Source organism: Cryptomeria japonica, chromosome 8 (assembly GCF_030272615.1).
Source record: "Cryptomeria japonica chromosome 8, Sugi_1.0, whole genome shotgun sequence".
In the NCBI taxonomy this organism is placed as follows: domain Eukaryota; kingdom Viridiplantae; phylum Streptophyta; class Pinopsida; order Cupressales; family Cupressaceae; genus Cryptomeria; species Cryptomeria japonica.
The window spans coordinates 422281090-422306950 of record NC_081412.1 but is presented as its reverse complement, the minus strand read 5'-3'; the positions used below and the strand labels follow the sequence as shown (position 1 = coordinate 422306950).

The following is a 25861-nucleotide window of genomic DNA, read 5'->3' as shown; positions in this document are numbered from 1 at the left end:
AGTGATGATGAACACCCAAAACTCGAATTAGAGGAGTTTAGGGGGTGGGGGAAGACTTCCCTTTTTGCTTGTGACAAACAACAATCCACAGAATGCCATTATTGGGAATATTAAAAGGACCAAAGTGGGAGATCCCCTTAGCATTTTTAATCGCAACAAGAGAAAACTGTTGGTGCATAACAACATCAGGAGCAAACCGTTGTTGTAGAATAGGAACAACATGAGAAGAAGCCTCAAGGCTAGAAGAGGCAACACCAAAAGTGACCAGGGGGCCAACAGAGCCCACATCGTCAATAGAGGCACAACCTCATCTCAAGAGGGGTCCTTATCCACATATGAGGAGACATCATCATCAGAATTAGAAGCCATGACAGTTAAATGATCACTAGTAATGTTTTTCCACCAAGTAGCAATGATTTTATGGTGAGAGAGAACAATCCAAAGGTAAATTGCCTGTTGAGAAGCATCTCTAACAAAGGGGACACCCTCATAATCCAACAATTGAATCCATGGCCTATCCCCAACCATGAGAGCCACATCTCTAGGGAGAGGCACATAGATGTCAATGTCCATCAAAATGCGAGCAAAGGTAGAATGACCTATGAAGGACGTGGAATTATCAACCTTCAAGAAATGGCCAATAGTTTTACCAATGGCCTCATAACAAGAATGCTCCCAGAAATGAAGGGGAAGGTTGGAAAGACACACCTAAACTGGATGCATGTTGAGTGGTTCAATGGAGGGTTAAATGAAGGTGTCTAGGGCTTGATTGAGAGAGAGAGTTAACTCCCAAGCCCACAACTTACCCAACATCAAGTCATGATTAATAGCAAAAGCAAAGAAAGCAAAGAAAAAATCCTTAGCACAAGGGTAAAACTCAATACTCCTAACAACCAAAGGCTTCCAAGAATCACTCACCCAACGATGGAGGTTAAGGAGAGGTCATAACCCAACAAATTTGCACACCAACCCACAACATTGGTAGAAGCCAATGTTTTCTACCACATCTTGGCCACAAACTACCACAAGAGAAGTCTTGGCACACGAAAAGGGATGAGGTTTCCCATTGGGAGGATGAGCAACAACAAATCTGGCCACACGAGCAAATCTTCGCCCACCAGCAGTAGAAAAAGGTCCAGGAGGGGGAACCCCATCAACAGAGGAAGCCCTACCACCCACCACAACAACATCCGACCCACCCACAACCAGAGGAACCGCTAAGGGCAGTCCCAAAGTCCCTGAAGCCCCAAGCGAACTAGGACCAGGGGCAATGAAGGCAACTACCACAGACACAACAAGAGGCAAAGACCTCTCAAAGACATTCATTGAGCGAGCACATCGCACACCACTAGGGCAAAATCAACACCATTCAAACGCAGTGTGGGGGAGGAGGCTCCATTCAAACACATAGCAAGAGAGGTATTAGGCTCCATACTCAATATTTGTTTCTAATGGTTGTTGTTAAGGGGTGTTGTTGATGTTTTCTAAGAGGTTGATGTTTTCTGAGGTCCGAATTTTTTGTGATCTTAACATCCTTTTTTTTCGAGTAAGATTATTGTGGATATTTTCAAATTCTAAAGCTTTTCTCTATGAAAGTGCAACCCATTGTTTTTGAGGATGACCTTTATTTAGTAGAATTTTTATATTGATATTTTTTGTCACAATATATTTCCTAACGACATGACTAGACCATTGTTCATATTGCATGCCTTCAATTCCTTAAATCCATACTATCTGTTATCTTTGAATCTAAGCAAGTATTGTAATTCAATTTTCTTCAATAAGTTACTATTCAATAATGAAGACATTTGAATTCAATGCATTATGGATTCTTGTATTTAAATTATACATTTCATGTTTTTCCTTTACCATGAGCTCTCAAGCCATAGCTTTGACTGCAGGTTGTAATGATCTAAAAGAAGGAATTTTATTATTTGGCTAACTTAGATCTTAGAACTAAACCAAAGGAAAGTTTTATGGTCAGTATTGGCAAACAAATGTTGTCATACCAATTCGGATTTTGAAATAATATTGTTTACCACTTGATGATTAATAGATTGTCATTGGTGTGCCAAAATGTTCTTGTGATAGTTTTTGAAACAATACATGAGGAAGAGTTGTATTAGGGACTTATGAATAGAGTGGGGACAAGTTATTTGATAATATATCCTTGAATCCATTCCTGTAGGCCATGATCTAGATGCTAAGGATAGTAAAAAATTACAGCAATATGTTGAACAATCTCATTTCCTACCAACCTTTGTAGAAGCTCCCATAGTCACTAAATAAGGCCATGATCTAAATGCTGAGGATAATAAATTAAACAAAATAGCAATGCGTTGAACAATCTCATCTCCTACCAATCTTGGCAACTTTGGTAGAAGCTCCCATAGTCACTAAATAAAGCAATATTTCTATTAAACTATTGACCAAAGCAAAAAATCCATTAAGAATACATTATTATTATTATATTATCAAATCATTATAATTTTATGTAGCACTTTCAGTTCCTCATGATTAATAATATTATTTCAAGAAGAAAATATTTAGTCTTTCTGTTTAGTTTCAAAATTTATAAGTTTTTTTCAATTTAAGTTCAAATTATTTTTATAACAAGTATTTTTTAGATTTAAATTTAGTAATAATTTTAATCTATTTTATATTTATAAATTAGATATCTTTAAAGCATATATTACACCAAAAAAAAAAATTTAAAAATATAAATATGCTAGTTGTTAAATAATCTATTAACTCATCAGAGATTCAATGAACGCAGTAGTGTTGCTTATAGCAAGTACTAATGCAAATAGTTGTGGATGCCAAAATCATACGTTTTAACATCCATACTAAGCTCAATGTTTAAGCCATTAGATTAAGTTTCGTCTGATTACGTCCTTATTTTAAAGGTGCATTTACTTCCCTGCAATGCGTGATCTCAGATGTAAAAAGATGACATTCAATGTTTGCATTTCTTTGGATTTTAAGATTTTGCTCTTTTAAAATATGTAATGACCAATTAAATCAGTGAGAGATAAACATATTATGCAAGGGCATTCCAAACAAAAAAGCCTTCTTAGTGACAATTACTCGACGTGGTATAACCATATCAAGCACACGCATTCCAAAAAAAACCCGAGTCTACTCGTTGGTTTTTCCAAGGTTTTAGTTATTATATGTGATGTTCACGACTTATGAGCTATTTACTACAGTGCCATACACTATTTTCTTATGGCATTCATAATGTTCAAATTATAAAAGATTAATATCAAATTAACAACTAAACTAAAATTTAAATTTAAGGTGTTAAATCACAAGATTGGAGGGGGACTATAGCTTACAAATGAGTGCAAAAGCAATTATGTGATGGATGAAAACATTAAAACACAAATTAAAAACAAATATTAACACAAGAAATCACTGAGAAAAATTGCCGAAGTCTATCTAGAGTAATGCTAGAATGAATGATTATGTAATGATCAACAGCATAAAACGGGTAATTGCCCACCCGACCCACCTGATACTTATGAGAAAGAGTCTGCCAATATTGGTTTATCGATTTGAAACAAGGTAGAAGTCGATGCATTCTTACCCACTCGGAAGTCTGTAAATTGAGCAACACATCAACTACAGAACAACGCTTTCAATACAAAGAATATAGCATTGAAAAAAATTAAGTCAAAAAGGACAAAATGTTGTGATGAGTTGGAGAGTATCAACTAAAAAATGACTAGGACAAGCCAAATGATGCCAACTCCTACCTATTCGGACGAACAATTCATATTACAGGATACTGAAAGATTAGTCTTAGAAACAAGCCAAGATTTATAGAGCTCCATAAGCCAGGAAATCAAGCAATACAAGCATGGTTATTAAAATTAATAACAGATTAAACTGCAAATTCTTAATTGCTTACAATTACATTTTCAGCAGTACTACTAGACTTGTTTGACATTATGGAATTTCTTATAATGTTATTTATACTATCGATTTCATGAAGGGCTACAGTTAAACATTTTAATATGTTCAACAGATTTGACCCCAAACATCAATGCTAACGGAATTCCAATTGAAATTGTCTTACCAATACACATTTAACAGACCACCTTGTGGGGCGGGCTTATTAACATAAAGAAAACCCTTGTACATCCAATTGCCTTCATTCCACATTGCCATCCACCTTAAATTGTAAAGCACGAGTATTACAGAACAGGTAGCCACTAGCAATATAAATCAAGATCTAAAAGGCATGTTTGAACGAGTACTCTTATCTTATAGGTTCTTACAATGGTCGGACTTCCTACAGCAACAAACAATTTGCTTCTCATTACCAGAGCCATCAATCACTTCTTAGTAAAAACTTAATAGGATATGACTAAAGTTCAGAATTGTTGCGAGTCAAAACAAACAATATGTGTTAGCTCTTATATAGCTTAAGCCAAAAAAATAATCATGAATGAATGCTCATTATCAGTTTTTTGGTACAATCAATAATATACAATTTCTTTAAACATTTGGCATATGTGCCTTGTCATATATCTCAATCTTGTTATCAAGACAGTCAAATTTAACACGTGACTTCTGCTTGTAATGTAAAACTCAATGTGGCAAATGATGGTAATATAGAATGTACTCTCAAAGAAATGGAAGTGAACGATGCAAAAAGCCACTCCCGTAGAATACTAAGCAATGGTGTGATACTAGGATATAATAAGAAACATCAGAAAAAATCATTCTTTGAATGGCCCGCCTGATTATACCTTGCTCAGTATTGGCTGAGCTTTAGAAAAAATGGCAGCTTAGGTCTTTCTAACAAAAAAACAGGTTAACCACTTGCTTCAACAGCTCTCTTTTCATCATCACTATTTTCTTCTTTTGCAAATTCTTCAATCAGTTCTCTTTGCCTCTTTGTTATACTCCTGCATGTCAAAGAACAATAAAATTACATCATCAAAAAACTGAATTACTATGAAAAATTTAAGAAAATTAGGAGATAGATTGACACCAACTATCTTTAACTCTTAATTTCTTAAACGATATACATGAAAGAACTTCCAATTTTATTCCAGAAAAGAATATATTACAATATATAGTTCTTCAATACAGACATTTAAGTTAAGGTGGTTATACCTCTTATCAAAATAAGTCAAACATCTGAACCTTTGGAAATACATGATAATTTTTTAAAAACAGCTCCTGAACTTTTGGGTACCCAGTGAGAACTAATCTAATTGAGGTCTAACAGCCCAAAAACTTCAATAAAATATCACAGCTAAAGTAGTCCTCCAATGACCTCGATCATTATTTTCTTAAAATATTTTATCAGAAGCCAATATCAAAAGTATAAGAATGCAACACTGGGATTTTCTAAATGGAAACTGACGAGAATAGTCCTCCCAACAGATTTTGCACACTAGCACATAATGATTCTCCAAAAGAGATGCAGTCTCTATGCTAGAGCTTTAAAACATTCACTCGGTTACTTGCAACATCCATAAAAAGCTATGTTACCCCGAGTTTCCGGGACGGGGACGGCAGAGGACAGCAGGACGAGTTTCCGGGATGGCAAATTTTTTTGCCAATTTTGGGGACGGCGGGGGTACGGCAATGGGGACGGCTATATAAAATATAGAGAAAATTTTAAATATATAGTGAAATTTTAAATGTTCATATGAAAAATAGATAAAGCATGTATATATACATTATATTCATATGAAAACATGGATAAAGAAAGTATATGTACATTATAGAACCTTAACATACCACATTTGTGTTCAGAATTCATTTCAATACTCAATATGCATTCATAATTGAAAATACATTGTCAATATGCCAACACTTGTTTGCATGTAGTTCATTGTTTATTTCTGGTTGAAGGATATTTTGATAGTCTTCCATTTTTATTATGATCTACAACCGCTTCTTTATGCACTACAAAGTTTTGGATGTTTGTGAAATTCTATACCAAGCTGTTATTCATATTTCTGAGTGCTTTTGGCTATGATTCAGATCCGTTTACCTTTCATAATTGTGAAAAGTCCAATATTGCAGACCTACACCCACTTTTTTACGCACTATCGCATTCTAAGTGTTTGTGAAATTTATTACCAGGCTGCTGCTCATTATTGCAAAGTGCTTTTGGAAGTGATTCAGACATGTTTACCCATCATATTAATGAAAATCCAATTTTGTAGACCTATAATAAAATAAAAAAATGTTTTTTTGAGCATTTGAGTCTTTTTTTTGTTTTTTAAATGTGCTGGGAAAAGGGGGACGGCCGTCCCCGGGGTGGTTAGGGGATGGGGGAACGTCCCCAAACCATATTGGGGACGGTGGGACGTCCCCTTTGAGAGTCACTGCCGTCCCCAAGTTTCCAGGACGTTTCCCACAAATTTTGCAATTTTGGGGACGGCGGGGGGACGTCCCCTAGCCGTCCCCAAGTCCCCGAAACATCCCCGGTACGGGGACGGGGGATTTTAACTCGAGGACGTGTCCCCAGGTTACGTAGATAAAAAGATGTAAAACTGCTGGAAATGATTCAAACAGAATGGAAACAAGCAAGACAATGACTGTAAACACAAAGCCTGAAAAATCCCTTAATCGGTGAAAACTTCAGCTAAGAGTCAACTACTTCAGCTCCTCAATCACTATATTTAGTCAATTAAATAAAGATAAATGTCACTGGGGCAAAAATTGGACTCGTGACACTTAATAATTTAATTCTACATCCATATACTGTCTGCAACTCCATGAAAACACTGTTCCTCGGTCTACTCCTTCAAAATCAAACTAGTGCCAACCTTTGTACAAGGTTTCACACTTGTTATATGATACATGATTTGAATAGGTCGATTTCCACTTAACAAACACATGGAAGTAGAAGAGAAAATGTCTGCAACCATTACCCTGCCCCCACAAGACAAAAGGACAAAACCATTATTTTCCACAAACTGTAGATTACATTATTCATAATTGCTGAGCTTTACCATCAGAGCAGTTACAAAACTACATTCTGCATGAACCAGCCACAATCAGTAGTTTTGTTGCCAGGTATTAAATACTCTATTTCTTCATCTGCTCCCCTATTTTCTGACTTCCTTAAGCTATTCTGGACCACCTGTTGACGTGTATTTTGTACACAATCATACACAGAATAAAATACCCAAGGGTACCTTATCCTCTCTTGAATAAAGTCTCTGATTGCTGAAGATGTCGCAAAAAAGGATCAATCAGGGTGACTCCAATGTTCTTTTATGTAGGGTCTCTACGTGTGGATAAGCTCTTTGTGGTATGATGTGATTTGCTGGAATCACAAGGGGACTTACATTTGATGCCTGAACTTCTGATTTGCTTTGAATATTGCTGGAACACAGGCTCTTGCTAGCTTTGATTTGAAAAAAAAGGAAAAAAGATGAGGGTGAGGAAAAGATCTAATCCTAACACTAAGAATGTAAGAGCAATGATTGATCTTTGATGAAATTCTAACTAAGTCTTGTTTTGACATCTCAGGACCATCTCCACAAGGCTAGTGCGGTCTTCGAAGGAAAGTTTTATGATGTTCAAATCATCACTACAGGCATAGGCACCATCAGGTTGATGCATATCAATGAAGAAGCGACAATTGAAGTTAGGTTTAAGCTTGAATGATTCTAGTTGACTACACAAGGCAAGTCTGCAATCAACAAACTGCTAGTAGTATGGATATACCAATTTCACCATCAATCAAGCACATTTCTTCCACTCATCTAATAACATGAAATCAAATATGAGAAGTATAAAGACCACGCAAATTGTCAAATCGACCCATAAATTTCACCATTTCTTCAATGAAGTTACAAGTCTTTTACAACAACATCTTGGCAACAATCTTTGCCTTCTCTCTCTACTCTACTCTAATTGCTATTCTAATACTTCCAACTGCTTACTAACTATTCTAACTCTCTCTAAATATATCTTTACAAAATGAAATGTCAGGGCTTATATAGTGCCCTCAATACAATTCGATGGCTTAGATCAATTCGAGATCAATGGCCAAGATTTTACAATGAAAACCCTAATTAGGGTTTGTTACAACCATTACATAACATTTAATGCTTGACCAATGATAAAATTGTATTGCCTGGACACATGTCCTCTCTAGAAAATTCGACCAACGAATAGCTGGGGTAGGTACATCGGAGTTTGCGCCACCTTCCATGAGTTAGGTACATTGAATCTGGACATGCTGAGGTGGACCACACTAACTGGAGAAGTGATGACTAGGATGCCACCTCGTCTGACACTTGTAACTTGGTAGATATTCAAATTGATGTTGTTGAGAAGCTAGCTTTAATTAATTCATCTGGAACTATCTACTTCTTCAACGAACCCTTTGCTTTGACTTCTTGTGTCCTTGATTTGCAGGATGATGATGTACCTCGCCTTGGAATGCTGGATTGGAAGAGGTCGCCCTTGATGACGTTAGTCCAAAGAAGGCCGTCCTTGTCTATGCTAGGCTAGATCGAAGAAGGTCGTCCTTGATGACATTAGTCCAAAGAAGGCCGTCCTTGTCTATGCTAGGCTGGATCGAAGAAGGTCATCCTTGTCCATGCTTGATCGTCCTTGATGAGATCCTGCCGACTTGTAGATCCTCCGGGCTTTGGAGTTGCCATCTTGATACCTACACAACATTTCAAAATTAGTAATATATCTTGAAATCTAAAAATTAAACTTTAAAAGGAAGATTCAAGATTTTAATTAGGAAATTTCATGATAAATCTTGAGTTATCATTTCCTAATTTAGGATTTTAAAGCAAAATTTAAATCTTCAAAAATGGTGCCAAGGTGATTACGCCATACCTTCACTTGGGAATTAATTCTAAAAAAAGATGCCAAAAATAGGAGAATTCGCTAGGCAAAATGTAGATCAAGACTCCCTTTAGCAAAATGCGCCCCCTTTAGCTTGGAAAAGAACTCCATCTTCCACTAGCTTCTTCAAGATCTGGAAATTCGCCTTCAAATGTCTTCAAAAATCCGGAAATTATCCTCCAATCTAGCAAGAAATACGCCTCTCCAATGGCCTTCAAGATGAATTTCGCCTTCCTTAGTCTCCACATTTTGTAGAAACTTGCTCCACTCCAGCTAGATTTCGCACTTCTTCTTTGCCCTTCCAAATCGCATTTGAAATGATGAGTGAATGATGGATTAAAATGTTTCAAAATACCCTTCTTATATAGGCGCTCATCTCTTTAATTGCCCATAGGCCGACTTAGAAAATAAGGCAAATAATAAACAAAACTTAAATAAAAAGGAGGCCGACTTTTTTTTAAAAAAACATTAAAATAGTATCCCCAAGCGCTCTCCCTTTTTATTTAATTTAATAATTAATTAATTTAAATGCCTTTGTAATTAATAATTTCGATTTTTAAAAGGCTAAATTAATTAATTAAATACCTTAAGCGCTATTTTTAAATGCCAATTTAATTAAATATTTCAAAGTTTTTATCAAACTTAGCATTTAATGTATTTCAAAAAATTATTGGCGCCTAGGCATGGGAGGAATTTGGGACTTTAATCAAATTCGCTCTGGTCCCTGAGAGAGGGACAGGAGCGCCCATGCATTTTGGTCCTCCATCTTTCATTCTTCACGTTTGAAACTTCATCCTCTACGTCCAAAATGGGGTTCTCGCTTGGTATTTTGAGTTCAATTTATTCGATCTTTGAAATGAGTGCACTTTAAAGCATTTTCGCCCTGGTCCCTTGGTGAGGGACAGGAGCTATTTTGCAAATCCAAGCTTATCCGTCCTTTGTTAGCCTTCCAAATTATATTCAATGGATAAATCATGTTTTCCTTGGTCTCTTCAAATCATAAAATTGTCTTGATCCTGCAAGAACAGTGCAAATTTGAAATTCAAGCTCCGGTCCTTCAGTGAGGGACGGGAGCACTTTTGCAATTACAAGCCAATTCGTCCTTTGCTAGCTTCGAAAATTATCTTCAACGGATTGATTGCGTCTTCCTTCACCCACCTCAAACGTAAAACTTGTTTTTCTCTTGCCCGAATCTTGTCTTGAGGGAAAATCGCTCTGGTCCCTTGGAGAGGGACAGGAGCGCCCTAGCCAGTCACCTTGGTCCCTTGGAGAGGGACAGGGGCGAACTTGTTACTTAGGCCGATTTTCTTCATTGTGGCGTACTTAAGTTATATTCAACGGGCAAAACATACTTCCCTTGACCTCCTCAAATCGCGAAACCACTTAAATCTTGCAAGGATAATGCGAAATTGGAATTCAAGCTCCGGTCCTTCAGTGAGGGACAGGAGAGATTTTTTGCTCTCAGGGCCAAATCTTTTTACTTTTCACTTCAAATTTCCTTCGCGGAGGAAAATATCATCTCTTTACACGCCATGAATAAAAGTTCGAGTCCAAACAAGGTCTAAAAATGTGTATATGAATAAAATCGCTCTGGTCCCTTGGTGAGGGACAGGAGAGAATTTACCTTTCTAGACAAATACTTCATCATTTCATCGTCCTTAATCAAGTCTGGATGCTCTATCACGTTCATTTTGTCCTCCATCATGCCTTTGATGTCTCAATTTGTCCAAACAAGGTCAGGAATGACTCCACTAAGCTTTTTCGCTCTGGACCCTTGGTGAGGGACATGAGCGATTCGCCTTGGACCCTTGGAGAGGAACAGGAGCGTTTTTCGCTCTGGATCCTCAGTGAAGGTCAGGAGCGAAATTTGACTTTTCGAACTCTCTATCAGGACAATTTTAATGGAATATAACATTTAAGTATAAGAAAGAAGAAAGATATATTCCATATATACTTTCAGGATGTTTGAGAGTGGTTTCAGACCTCCAGGAGTTATATTGCAAAATCTAGTTTTTTGAGGTTTTTCAGTTTCAAGACTTAGTCAAATTTCAGGATCAGGACTCTCAGACTTAGCCAAATTTCAGGACCAAGACATTCCAGACTTAGCCAAATTTTCAGGATCGGGACATCACTCAAGCCGGACTTGCTATCCTATTGATCTCCCCGACGACACTCAAAAAGCAAAGGCTAGCTAACAAAACCCTAAAAGACCAAAAAACAAACCCTAAAAAGCAAAAAAGCAAGGGTCCCCATTTGCAATGGGGCGATGTGTGAAAACGTCACAACACCACCCCAGGGTCATCTTAAGCATTGAGAACCAACTTCAAACTCATTGTGGCAAGGGAATATTGAGTCTTTTGCAACTTCGCCGAAATTGACTACTTTCGTAGGTCAAGCAACTGTCTCAATCCAATTTACAGATCACACCTCCTGACTAAGGAGGCCTTTTGTCCCCAAAATCTCAAGGGCTCAGCAAACTCAGGAAATTCCTTCCTCATGCCGTCAACAGGATACCATTTGTCCTCACTTGGTAGTTATCCCTTGAGACCTACCAACCAGATTTTATGCAAACCTCTTCAAGTCCTCTTTCTTTATTTCATTTTTTTGAGAGCCACCACATCACCTTTCAGCTCCTCTTGACCGTTCAGAGCAAGTTATTCCCCCAGAGACAACAAGACAACTACACCATCATCAAGCATCAAGGGTTCAGATGGCAAAGCATTCACCACCATGTAGATCTTCATAAATGAAAGCAAATCAACAAGAAAAGGATTTTCACCCACTTGTTCTACAATCTAAAATGTACCATATCTAAAAGGCTTAAGTTTCCTTGCTTGCCCTTGGAACCTCTCTTATACAAGTACAGCCAAACCTGGTATCCAACTTTGAACTTGTGCAGCTGTGCTCAATCTAGTGCTGATTGTGCCATTTTTTATACTTGTCTTGTGATTTGCTTAACATTTATTAAACTGGGAGATGCATTTGCAGAATCTAGTCAATAAACTTCTCAGACTTGTAGACCTTTGAATCCACATTTTCTCCTTGGTGTGATCATCTCAAAACAACATCCAAGGGACTAAGTGGTAGAAACCCAAAGCATGTCTCAAAAGATGTCAATTTATTTAACTGCTCTATTGTAAGAGTGCTGATTATGTGCTAAATTCCATCTCAAGGTCTTGGATGCCTCTAATTATAGCCAATTAACAGAAGCACAAATGTATAGTTTAACGACCAGTTTGGGGATGAAATGCAGTTGATCTTGTCAATCAAGTATTACTTCTTTCCCATGAGGCACACCTAAACTTCCCCAAAAAGCTCAAGCCACAATCTGAAATGTAAGTTTTTGGCAAACCAAAATGCACCTATGCATGGGTAAAGAACAACTCAATTCCATCTTTACTCATTTAAGTCTTCTTGCATGGAATAAGATCCCGCATTTTACTAAACTGAACCACCACCACAATACAATAATCATGTCCTTTCATTGAGATGCTCTCCCATGGATGGGAAAGAACCAATAGTGTCCAGAAAAATACCAACTACACTACTAACAAACATAAATAAATTTAAGAGATATCATTTTGCATGTATGGCCAATAAAAGTACGTCTGAAGATTTGGAATAGTTTGAGACCCCAGAATGACATTCTACTTTGATAGTATCAGCCTCCCTAAAGAAAACCAACCTTATCTTTTCAAAAATTAAAAAAATTTGCCCAATCAAAAAGGCAATCCATTTTAGAGAAAAAAATCCAGTTTTTATTTAAAATCAACTCTTTTGCTAGAAAATCTCCCCAAAGTCTTCATCTTGCTTGTAGTCCTTTGCATAAAATTTCTTGGCAAAGGGTTTTGATTGAATGCAAAGGTGGCCTTGACAACATATAAGTTGCACCCCGCTTGTACTTGATGACCAAGTGGAACTATCCTAGAAACCTCATTCATTTGTAATGTCATGGATGATGTAATTTGGTTTGAACCTACAAATATTGAAAGGGTTGATATGTATGAACAATCATTTTGCTCAACAAATAATGTTTCCATTTCATCAACACTTGCACCAAAGCATACAATTCTTTGTCATACATGCAATACTTTAGGACTGCCAGTGATCTGATCTATGGCCGAAACTGGAGAACAACCTTACACATTAGCTGTTACAAAATAGACTTGAAGAACTGCACTAATGGAAATTTTCAAAATAGGGTAACAAGTAGTGTGCCTAAGGCCTTGTAGAAGCATCACAAAGACATGACAAAGATGCAACAAAGATTATGTCTTCCAATTCATAAATGGAATAGGTTACAAAGAACGTCAGAGAATAAGGTTGGGAATGCAGATTACCATGATCAGATAAGGGAATGCACATCCATCTGACTTGGCAAGAGGCTCCACAGGTACTATCTTGTGCTTCTGGCAGTTTCTGCCTTCTTTGCGATGTATAGCATAGGTATTTACTATTTATGCATGAATATACAATGGGAATGAAGATAGGTGTCAAACCTATATGGTGCCAATTTTATGTAGCTGATTCCTCTACTGCAAGGCCTGCCAGGTGTCTTGCACGTAAGGAAACATAACATGTGGATGATAATGTTACAAGTGCCAATCTTGTATGGTCAATGGGAAGTTGCAAAGGCAGAGCACGTGGATTAGCATGCAATGGAAAGTTGGCAAAGCTTCTTATGTTTTCATGTTGAGAATCCTCGAGATGGTGCAGCTATGAGGTGTGTGCACTAGTGCAATTGTGGGGAGCATGCGGTCGACTTCCACTAAGTTGCAAAATTGTGTAGAATTGAAGATGTACATATATGCATGAGACATCTTGGCATTGTCTAAGCACACAAGAGAATGGCATATGAGATGCAATACGATGTTATAATCAGTTGATGCCCAAGATTGTAGTCAAATCATTCACCCTTTCTTAAGAGAAACGGTCCCCATTGCATGCCATGAAACCTTGTTGAGGGATGTGAGGAATCCATGTACTCCAATGTTGAAAAGAAGTGTTTGTGTTCCATTTCTTTTTAAGGGATGTAATAATTCCCTATATGCGTGAGCAACCTAAGGTGTGTAGGATGGTGTAAACATGAATAGTGTGGACATTTCTTGCCACTGTATCATTCACATGCTTGCACACTCGAATCTCCCTTTCTCTTGCACTTTCTACTGTTTTCTAGCCACACAATTACAGTAACTCTTTTGCAGCTTGTAGTAGTCCCTTACTTGGGCTTGTGCTCCTTCCCTATATGCACCTGCACTTCCTTGTCCAATTGCAGTAACTCCTTTATGCTGTATACTGCATTTCCTCTCCTCTCTGATTTTCCCCACATCACTTTCAACTCTCAACCTGACAGCCTATTTTCTTCTGCTTTCACTCCCTTCTCTAGTCTCTCTTCCTTTCTCTACAACCTCTTCTATTTTCCTTTCTACATCCTATCTGCTCTCCCTTACATGCAGCCCTTTGTTTCTTTTGACTTCTTTCTCAGTCTGGCACACACTGTTGTCTTTTGTATTGCCCATGTGAGGGGGAAATCTGCATATTTTTCTTCAATTTATGCTGCACACCTCTCCCTTATCTCCTACACACTGCCTCCTCCTCTTCTTCCCCACACATAGCCCACACCTTTTCCTCATGCTACTCTCTCCTCAAAACTAATCAAAAATCCCGGTTCAAAACTAGTTATAGCACCCAAAATGCCTGCAGTTAATACTGACCATGCCCCACTGCAAACTCCAGACCATCCATCATATCATGCAAATCCTTTCCACATGTGCCAAGCATCATAAATGCAAATGCAGGTGGGTTGAAATGGCTCCAAATCAGCTCATTTATCAATTTGGCAACCGTATGAAATATCCTAGCACCCAACAATCCATAATTGACTGAACGGCTCCTAGGTCGGGCAGCAGAGTTCGTATTTGAAATTGTGGCAGAAAATGTGCACAACTTTGTTTGGCAGATGGAGCAATGCCCCAACATCGATACCTGCCTACAACTCCATCAAAACATTGTTCTTAGTCCACTACTCCAAAATCTGAGCTATACAAGAAGAATCTTGCTACTGCTGTCCTTTGTACAATGTTTTACACTTGTTTTATATACTACATGCTTCAAATGGTCGATTTCCACCAAACATCTTGTTGGTGTAATTATTTATTCTTATAGGATATAATTACACTTTACTTAAGTTAACTTAGGATAATGCATCTCATCGTAGTTTGGATATGAGACACTTAGGGAAATGTGCACATAGGGATGTAGCTTGTAGGAGAAATTTCACCTTTTGTGGTCTTATCTTGCTATTACATTCCACATTCGGTGGGTGATCCACCTCTTGTGGAATATTATATTATTTCTCCTACCTACCTCTACTTTTTCTTACCTACCCTTGTTTCTCATTGAGCCATATGTCATGATTGTGTGCTCACATATCCATTTGGCCTTGCCTCATGTCATGATTGTGTGCTCACATATCCATTTGGCCTTGCCTATATATGCAAGCCCATATTCATTGCATTGGTTAATCCAATTGATCATTTGTATATTGATGAGAATACAGTTTGTTCTTGTCATACTATTGTCTTTCTTTTGTGCTTTTCATTGTGCCCTTGATCTTGGCAAAATCTCACATGGTATTAAAGCCATTGGGGCTTCATTGATTGGTTTTGGGAGACATCCTGGAAGGCTTCTAATTTTGGATCTAAGGTACTGCACGTTTTGGAGGCATCCTAGAACGTTTTCGACCTCACCATTGCGTTTGGGAGGCCGTTTTCATAAAAATTGAGTATAAACTCGACCTATTTTGGCGAAAGTCGAATTTTGAGTGTTGGAAGAATTTTTTACCCGATTCGGGTAGTACGGTACGGATTTTTAGAAAATATTTTTTTATTCTACGAAATTTTTTTATTTATTTGAAAAAAAATAAAATAAATTTTCGCAGATTTTTTTCAAGAAAATTTTTTTAAAAAATAGATTAAATTAAATTAAATTACTTAAATTAAATTAAAAAGCTTAAATGAAATAAATTAAAAAACTAAAATATTTTTAATATAACAACTTTTCATTTTATTTTTCAATTTCTTCCTTTACCATGCATTAGTAGTTTACAACTTATTTACTACTTTAATTACTTGTGTAAGAGCCTTGATGTAAACTTTAATTTTCGGTGGTGCCATTTATGGGCTGATTGTATGAGTTTGACTAAAGTTTAAAAAAAATTTATATTTTTAAACTATTACTTCCCACCCCACATGGTTGATGTGTTGGCAATGGGCCAGCGTCCCTCGCGGGGATTCGCGACATGGTTTAACAGCCTCCTGTGGATTCGATAAGTCTAATGGTTGTATTGGGCAGTAACGGGTCGATCTTTTGGTGCATGGGCAACCCTAGCTCGTAACAAGTGGTATTAGAGTTTGGTCACAGGTTCGAATCATGCAGGCTGCGGCAAGTGACGCTAGGAGGGGGATTGTTGGCAGTGTGCCAGCATCCCTTGTGGGGCTTTGCAACATGGTTTAACAGCCTCCTGTGGATTCTATAAGTCTAGTGGTTGTATCGGCCATTGACAGGTCGATCTTTTGGTGCAACGGCAACCCTAGTGTGTAACATGATGGGAGACAAATGCAAACATACACATCGAATAGAATGAGAGTTGCATTGAAATGCAACACCAAGGTGAAACGAATTGGATGCAAACTATGCATGCTTGATATAGGTCACTATTATTGAAGCATATGGGCACATAACTCCAATATTTTTAAAAATAAGTTTAATTAGCTTGTAGTTATAATAAGAATTCTCCATACATTTGAATGCACGAATTTATTATATGTTTAGAATAGTTTGTTTATGCTTTGTTAATAACAACGAAGTCTTTGTATTCTTTTTTATATATACACTACTTACAAGGTGAACATTATTGAGCTTAGTTTCACTAAATAGTTTTGTGGGATATTCAACTGCATATTGAAAATTATACTTTGATTGCAAGCAGATTATTGCTTTTGTGGTTTACTCTTTGCATTAACTGTGCATTGTGTGTGTGGTGAATATTTTTCTCTTGGTTGGTGGGTTTTGAATCCATATTTTGCACATGTCTATTTAATTATCATGTAGTATGTTATTTCTTTGACATATTTGTTCTATCTTTGTTACATTTATGCAGCTGAAACATTCTTGATATTATACTCACAAGATGCTATAATTTGTGCAGAAACTTGAGGTAAGTGACTTGCCATGGTATTGCAGTTTGTTTACCAACATATTGCTTATGCCGAGAGGCATATTATACTCACATAATGGATTGAAGAATGTCCAATAAAAACTCCTTTGATTAAAATTGACACCTACCTATAATTACTATTACTTTTGCTTTTAATTTTTTAGTTTTCATAATACAAGTTTTTCATGATAAGTTTGAAAGTCAGTCAGTTTCCAATCACTACCATCATAACACTCCTATAACTGCAAATGGTTGCCTTGAATTGAATTGCATAGAATTAAATTGAATTTCCATGTGGTGGATGAGCATTTCAAGAAGAAAATTGCATGTAGTTTGGGATGATTTTAATTGCAGAGTTTTCCTAATTGTTGGCTGTGGGACATGTCTCGCTTTCCCATGAGACCCTAATCAGATAGCGGATTCATTTGAGTTGATCTTCAGGTTGATAAGTGTTAATTTGAGAACCTAGAGTTTGGTTCATTATTGACAGGGAATTTTTGGTGATTTTTGAAGAGAAATAATCCATTTTTTGAGCAAAGTATTGGAGATTTCAAGGCAGAAGTAAATTCAAAGACAAATGGGGTCAAATAGCATTTAATATCCTTGATTTAGGCATTCTTAACACCTTCATTTCTGCTATTGTTGGAGCTTTCAAACCTGCTCCATCCTGGCCACCAATGATATTCCAGGAAAGCATCAAAAGTATGTGTTTAAATTCTTGTTCTTGATCTATGCAGTGTAAAGTTATTCATAAATTAAATCTACTATAAATTCTGTGTAATTTCTAAGGATTACTTTGCAATTTATACCTGAAAGTTACTACCAAAATGTTATGTTTAGTGATCGGATTAGATAGAGATGGTTCAAACACAAATGCACAGAATTTATCCTGGGAAAACCTTCCTCTTTAAGGTGAAAAACACAGCAATTAATCTCTTGTAATATATTAGCAAAATGTCTTTACAAATGCTTCACACTTTGAAGCTATACAATGAGAAGATTCACTTTAGAATCAATCACTACAATATAGGTATTATATGAAGATCACAGCTTGCTGAATAAGAGACTCAATATGCTGAATACAATACACAATTCGCTGGAGTAAGTATTCTTCAATATGCTGTAGATGATTAACAACAAACTGCTGAAGATGGTCTTGCTGGAGATATACACGATCTGCTAGAATATGAATCGCTGAAGGAGAAAATATGAATCTGTTGAAGGTAACGATAATTCGATCTGCAGAGATGAATGATTCAATGCTTATGATAAGAGATGAACCCGATCTTTATACCCATGCATAGATGTCACCAACCAACACGTCTCCTTCAATAAGTCAGCTTTACAGTGACCAATACACCTCTTCATAAGGAGCAATTATATTCTAACCAACACGTCTATAGTTAGATAATGATTACATGATTATTACTTATGATTAACACATCTTATAGACCAAGGGCGTCGGGTTTAGATATAAGTGCAAATATGAATTACAAAATCGATAATCATTAGAATTAAATCGCACACAATAAATGTGTAAGGTCGATAGGCCACTCACATCCAACCATAGCTATCACATTAACACTCCCTCTTAGCTAGGGAGGAATCCTTCTCGATAACTAAGTCACATATTGACATCCACCATGGCTACTCCCAGAGGGTGGGTCCATCATGGCTACTCCCATGAATGCAAATGAACACAAGTGCTCATCATGGAATCACTCAACGTGATGTCATCATCTCATCATGACGTTCACCATGGCTACCCCTAGAGGGTGAATAAACACAAGTGCTAAGTCATGGAATTTCTCCCATGACATCCACCATGGCTACTCCCAGAGAGTGGATCCACCATACCTACTCGCAGAGGGTGGAACAAGGGCTTTCACCTCAAACTTCTCTCTCACAAAGAAGAATGCATTAATAAGGGCTTGCACCTCAAACTTCTCTCACAAAGAAGAATGTATTATAATACATCTCAAGAAATCACTGATGTTGAGACTCCCTCTCAGCAAGGGCTTCATTCTCAACAACTCCAATCTTGTCTCGAAAATGCACAAACTTCACTTTGGCGAGAGGCTTGGTGAGAATGTCAGTCATCTGTTCCTCAATACAAATGTATCTCAACTGAACAAAATTCCTCTGTACCATATCTCTAATGTAGTGGTACTGGATCTCAACATGCTTTATTTTGTCATGGAACACTAGATTGATTGAAAGCTTCACACAGCTTTGGAGCTTTGGTTATCACAGTGAATAGTAGTAGGCTCCAACGATTGTCCAAACAATCTTGCAAGGAGCTTCCGAAGCCACACCGCTTCACAAGTTGCCACACATGCTGCATGTATTATGCCTCTGCAGTGCTCAGTGCCACTGAAGACTGCTTCCTGCTACACCAGGAAATCATAGCAAATCCCAAACTGAAGCAACAACTAGAGGTGCTCTTTCGATGACTAACACTCCCTACCCGATCAGAATCAGAATAGCCTACTAAATTTAGGTCCACATTGGAAGAATATTTCAAGCCATATCTAATTGTGCCACGCAAGTATCTCAAGATATGCTTGGCTGCAACTATATGTATCTATCTTGGTTCACACATGAACTGACAAAGTGCACTCACTACCTAACAAATATCTGGTCTAGTGTTGACTAGATACATCAAGGATCCAATCAATTGCATGTACATGGTAGGATCTACAAAATCTGAACTAGCTACAGCTTCCCTCAATTTCTTCAAGTTAGTTTCCATTGGTGTAGACATAGACTTGCAATCTAACATTCCAAACCTCTCCAAGATATGCTGTATTTTCCTTGACTTAGGATGATCTCATTAGGCCTCTGCCATACTTCCAAACCTAGAAAGAAATGCATGAGTCTTAGGTCCTTCATCTCAAATTCTGAAGTCAACTCATTCTTACATCTAAGGACGAGATGATCTTCCCCAGGAACAAGGAGGTCATCAACATATAGTACCAAGATCAACATTTCACCATTGAATACCTTGAAGTAAAGATTCGGATCAGCATCATTCTTGCAGAAACCCAAACCCACTAAGTATCTGTCAATTCTTTCATACCATGCACGAGGAGCCTGCTTAAGGCCATATAAAGCTTTCTTCAATTTGCATACATTAGACTCTTTCCCATGAACCACGAAACCCTCAGGTTGCTCAGTGTAGACCTCTTCCTCAATCACACCATTGAGAAAGTTGTCTTCACATCCATCTGATGTAACTTCCACCCCTTAGTTGTTGCAATGGCAATGATGGTCCTGATGGAAGTGTAGCAAGCAACAGGAGCAAAAGTTTCTTCATAGTCTATTCCCTCTTTCTGAGAGAAACCACGAGCCACAAATCTAACCTTGTACTTCTCAATGCTTCTATCAGTTGCATGCTTAATCTTGTACAGCCACTTGGAAGATACAAAGGACTTCCCCTCAGGTCTACGAACAATATCCCAAACATCATTCTTAATAATGGATTGATACTCTTCATCCATTGCATCTTTCCATACTTGTTGTTTTGAGCCTTCCTCAACACTAGAAGGTTCAGTCTCAATAAGATTACACATCAATGCAACATAGCTAAAGAATCTTTGTGGTCATTTATTTTCTCTGAATGTGCCTCTAGGAGCTACAAACTGTTCTACCTCCTGCATAGTGTTTCTTGCCCAAAGAGGTCTCTTTCGGCTCACAATAATATCTCTAGGCCCATCAGTAGGATCCAAAGGTTCAATTGGATCATCATTTGATACAGGTTCAGTGGACTCCCTCTGAATCTCAGGAGTATGATCAATGTCCATGTCTTGAGGAGTCTCATGATTTTTATCATCTATCTCCATGCAAGACCCCTTGATTTTCTAAATTGAACATCTTCCTCAAATGTGACATCTCTACTCACTTCTATTTGCTTCTGACCAGGAATGTAAATTTGAAAGGCTTTGGAGGTTTCACTGTAGCCCACAAATATTCATCTCTTGCTAGAAGGTTCCAATTTGGTCCTCTTGTCCTTGGGAATATGAACATATACTGGACAACCAAAGATTCTCAGGTGACTGACATTAGGATTAATCCCTGAAAAGGCTTCTTCTAGAGTCATATTCTGCAATATCCAGTGAGGACATCTGTTCTAAACATACACTGTTGTTCCAAGATTCTCAAGTGACTGACATTAGGATTAATCCCTGAAAAGGCTTCTTCTAGAGTCATATTCTAAAAATATCTGGTGAGGACATCTGTTCTAAACATACACTGTTGTTCTAGAAGCTTCTGCCCAAAGAAAGGTTTGAAGGTCTTAATCATGAATCATGGCTTTTGCAGTTTCAACAATGGATCTACTCTTTCTTTTTGCAACCCCATTTAGTTGAGGTTGTAAGGAACACAGAACTCCCTCTTGATCCCTGCCTCAATATAGAAATCACGAAAGCTACCAGAGGTGTACTGTTGACGTGTATTTTGTACACTATCAAACACAAAATAAAATACCCAAGGGTACCTTATCCTCTCTTGAATAAAGCCTCTGAATGCTGAAGATATCGCGAAAAGGATCAATCAGGGTGACTTCAAGGTTCTTCGTTGTAGGATCTCTACGTGTGGATAAGCTCTCTGTGGTATGATGTGATTTGCTGGAATCACAAGGGGACTTACACTTGATGACTGAACTTCTGATTTGCTTTGAATATTGCTCGAACACAGGATTTTACTGCCTTAGATTCAAAAAAAGGAAAAAAGACGAGGGCGAGGAAAGGATCTAATCCTAACACTAAGAATGTAAGAACAATGAATGATCTTTGATGAAATTCTAACTAAGTCTTGTTTTGACATCCCAGGACCATCTCCACAAGGTTAGTGCGATCTTCGAAGGAAAGCTTTATGATGTTCAAATCATCACTGCAGGCATAGACACCATCAGGTTGATGCATATCAATGAAGAAGCGACAATTGAGGTTAAGCTTAAGCTGAATGATTCCAGTTGACTACACAAGGCAAGTCTGCAATCAACAAACTGCTAGTAGTATGGATATACCAGTTTCACCATCAATCAAGCACATTTCTTCCACTCATCTAATAACATGAAATCAAATATGAGAAGTATAGAGACCATGCAAATTGTCGAATCGACCCATAAATTTCACCATTTCTTCAATGAAGTTACAAGTCTTTTACAACAACATCTTGGCAACAATCTTTGCCTTCTCTCTCTACTCTACTCTAATTGCTATTCTATCAACTAGCTAATCACCTTCTAACTACTCTCTATCTGTCTTCTAACTGCTTCCAACTTACTGCCTTTGATGTCTCAACTTGACCAAACAAGGTCAGGAATGACTCCAATAAGCCTTTTCGCCCTGGACCCTTGGTGAGGGATAGGAGCGCTTCGCCTTGGTCCCTTGGAGAGGGACAGGAGCGAAATTCGCTCTGGATCCTCAGTGAAGGACAGGAGCGAAATTTGACTTTTTGAACTCTCTATCTAGATAATTTTTATGGAATATAACATTTAAGTATAAGTGATATACTTTAAGTTATATTCCATATATACTTTCAGGATGTTTGAGAGTGGTTTCAAACCTCCAGGAGTTATATTGCAAAATCTAGTTTTATGAGGTTTTTCAGTTTCCAAACTTGGTCAAATTTCAAGATCAGGACATTTCAGACTTAGCCAAATTTCAGGATCAAGACATCACTCAAACCGGACTTGCTATCCATGTGATCCCCTTGGTGACACTCAAAATGCAAAGGCTAACGGACAAAACCCTAAAAGACCTAGAAAACAAACCCTGAAAAGCAAAAAAGCAGGGGTCCCCATTTGCAATGGGGCGATGTTTGAAAACGTCACAACATGTACTCACCTCCATTATCAAACCTTAAAACCGTAATTCTCTTTGCAGATAAATTTTCTACTCGAGCCTTAAACTCTTTAAATCTACCTAGGACTTCATCAAACTCTTTAGCCCTTAAGAAATAAATCCAAGTCTTCCTAGAGTAGTCATCTATAAAAGTTACATAATACAAAAATCCACTTAGAGATGGAATTGACATTGGACCACATAAATCTGAATGTACAAGATCTAGAATTTCTTTAGACCTACTTTCACTACTATGAAATGGACTCTTAGTGTTTTTACCCATAGCACAACCTTTACAAGTGCCATCGTGTACATGATTAAGTTTAGGAGTACCTTTGACCATCTTCTCCTCTGATGGAAAAGCCCTGAAATGTAAATGCCCAAGTCTTCTATGCCATAGTTCGTTGGAACTGGAAAAGTCATGAAGAAGAGCTTGAACTGGAAGAGTGGAGAGCTTATACAAACTCTCATGTCGATTCCCGATCACACGAGCAGTCTTGATGTTGGAGTTCTTTGGCCATGCAAGAACTCTGTTAGGGGTAAAAACGTATGTTAGTATGAATAATAATTATAAGTGTGTCATGTGTGTTTATGTTTTGTCGTTGCCGAGAGGTTCCGATTGGGTAGTTGGGAGTTGGTGACAATTGGCAACCGTCGGGTCTACATATTGTTTGGTTGGAACCTTGGCAGGGGGATTATGTCTGGACAATTCTAGACACTGGAATAAAGATATAACTTTCTGGTCTAATTATTATCATTTGTCATTTATGTTATGATGTACAATTGTTCTGTTCCATGAATACTTGGTACGTGCAGGAAATACTGTGTTTTCTGATTATTCTCCAACTATACATTTAGGACTAAACATTTTGGCGTCGTTGCCTAAACGAACCTGGAGATAACTTGGCGGCAGGCGGAAGCAATTAATGGGCCGACCATTTAACTAGCAATTAATTGTCGTGGGCAGCGACCCCCACGAAGAGAGTACCGCGGAAGAGGAACAAGAGGATCGGTTGACGACAGACTTGGTGGAGTTGTGGGACATGTCGGTCACGCAGTACGTGCAGGGAGAGGCTCAGGAGAGAGCCGTCTTGGAAGGCACGGTACGTGGTGAACTCATCGTCAGCACCCCCGTCTTTGACCTACTCAGGAGTATTCCAAGGTTACTCGCTAGAAATTTGATTGCACTCCAAAACCAAAGGGAGGAAACGGCAAAGGAACTTCGGCGGCAACAAGTTCTCCGACGGTACGAGGAACGGAGTTGTAGGGAGGAAGAGGAGAGGTAGGCCAGTCGGCACCGTACCTCTGGCACTTGATGCCCCTACGACCGAACAAAGACAGACGTACCACTGCTACCGAAGGAGTAAACAAGGGAACTGTACGAAGATCTCTCCGCATAAAAGAACAGGCCGACAGGAGACGACGACTAAGAGAAGTTGCCAACTCGAGGAGTCCAGAGAAACACAGTAGAAGTCGGAGTGTGAGTCGGAGTCATAGTCGGGAGAGGCAAAAACCGTGTACATGGAAGGAGTTGGCCAAGGTCGTTAGGAACCTGCCTCTTCCAGATGTAGCGGAGGAAGATCTCACCGACCAGACCCCACACTCGACGTCAAGTGAAGAAGACTCCAGAACCGAATCACAAAGCACCCAAGCGGAATTTTCCGAACAAGGAGAGGAGGCGGTACGAGACCTGCACGAGGAAATTGCCACTATTTTTGAAGCAACGTTGTCTGGCATTAAAAATTTGTCCTTGTTAGAGGGCATCAAAATAGGAAGATCAGACACATACGGCATTGCAAGACATGCATCACCCTCTGAGAAGCAAATGGCCAGGACAACCAGGACTACCGGGTGAAGGCATTTCCGGCCACCCTGCGAGGAATAGCTATTGAACGGTACACAAACCTCGATGCTCAGCATAAAACGTCTTGGAGCAATCTGAAGAAGGCCTTCGAGGAAGAATTCAAACTTCTACGGGATGATAACGAAATTGTGGCAGAAATTTACAACACCAAACAAGGAAAAAATGAAAGTGTGCGTGCATATAACAGAAGGCTGAGGGAACTAGTCAACAAAATGGAGAACCAACCGGCAAATGGCCTCAAGAAGCAATGGTTCGTGGAAGGATTGGTAGCATCCCTAAGAAGGACGATGCAAGTGGTCCCTCCGCCATCATACGATGAAGCATACAACCGCGCCATGGATATTGAAAGTGAAAACAAAACATCCCGGGGAAAACGACGAACCAGCGATGGTGACAACACAGACGAAGACAGCGACGGGGGATCCAAAACCGTGCAAGCGCTCCGGAAGGATATGATGAGGATGATGAAGGAGTTAAAAGGTGGCAAAGAAAGTGGTAGGGAAGGAAAAGAACTATGGTGTATTGACTGCAAGACAGAAGGACACACTTAAGGAAGTTGTCCCCGTAAAGTTTTTTGTGACATCTGCCAAGTAATGGGACATTCCACTAAGGAATGCTCGTACAACTTGAAAGCAAGGAGCACACAAGTGCTCTACGCCCAACCCAACCAAGCCACACTACCGGCGACACCGCCAAAGCCAACAGCAAACTCCGACGCCTCACCTGGAGGGTACAGAAGCAAACGGCGGGGGAACAACAGATCCAATAATAACACACCAAGGAGCAGAATTCAATACGACGGGAAAGGGCGACCCATGATTCAGTGTAGGAAGTGCAACGAATGGGACCACTTTGCCCGAGAATGCCAAAATGGAAGTGATGCAGGAAGTTTGATGTGCAGATGGTGCGGTCTAGGAAATCACGAGGACATAGATTGTCCAAAGCAAAAAGGGGTAAACATGCTCGATGTGGAGGGATCAAGAGAAGACGTACTGTCAATCACAAGGTTGCAGAACAAGAAAGCCATGTACCCAGACCCTCGCACGGAAAAAGAAAGGCTCCAGGAGGCAAGGGCGGCTATCGAGTGGG

General features: G+C 38.6%; 1 protein-coding gene across 1 annotated transcript in view; it reads right to left on the bottom strand.

The window, feature by feature from the left end:
• Nucleotides 1-4444: 4444 nt before the first annotated feature.
• The window catches only part of LOC131075633 (chaperone protein dnaJ GFA2, mitochondrial), a 218789-nt gene continuing 197372 nt past the window's right edge, over nt 4445-25861 (bottom strand). The window contains exon 18 of the mRNA XM_058012468.2: nt 4445-4916. Within this exon, the coding sequence (XP_057868451.1) occupies nt 4823-4916 (94 nt within the window). The 3' untranslated portion in view covers nt 4445-4822. The remainder of the gene's footprint in view (nt 4917-25861) is intronic.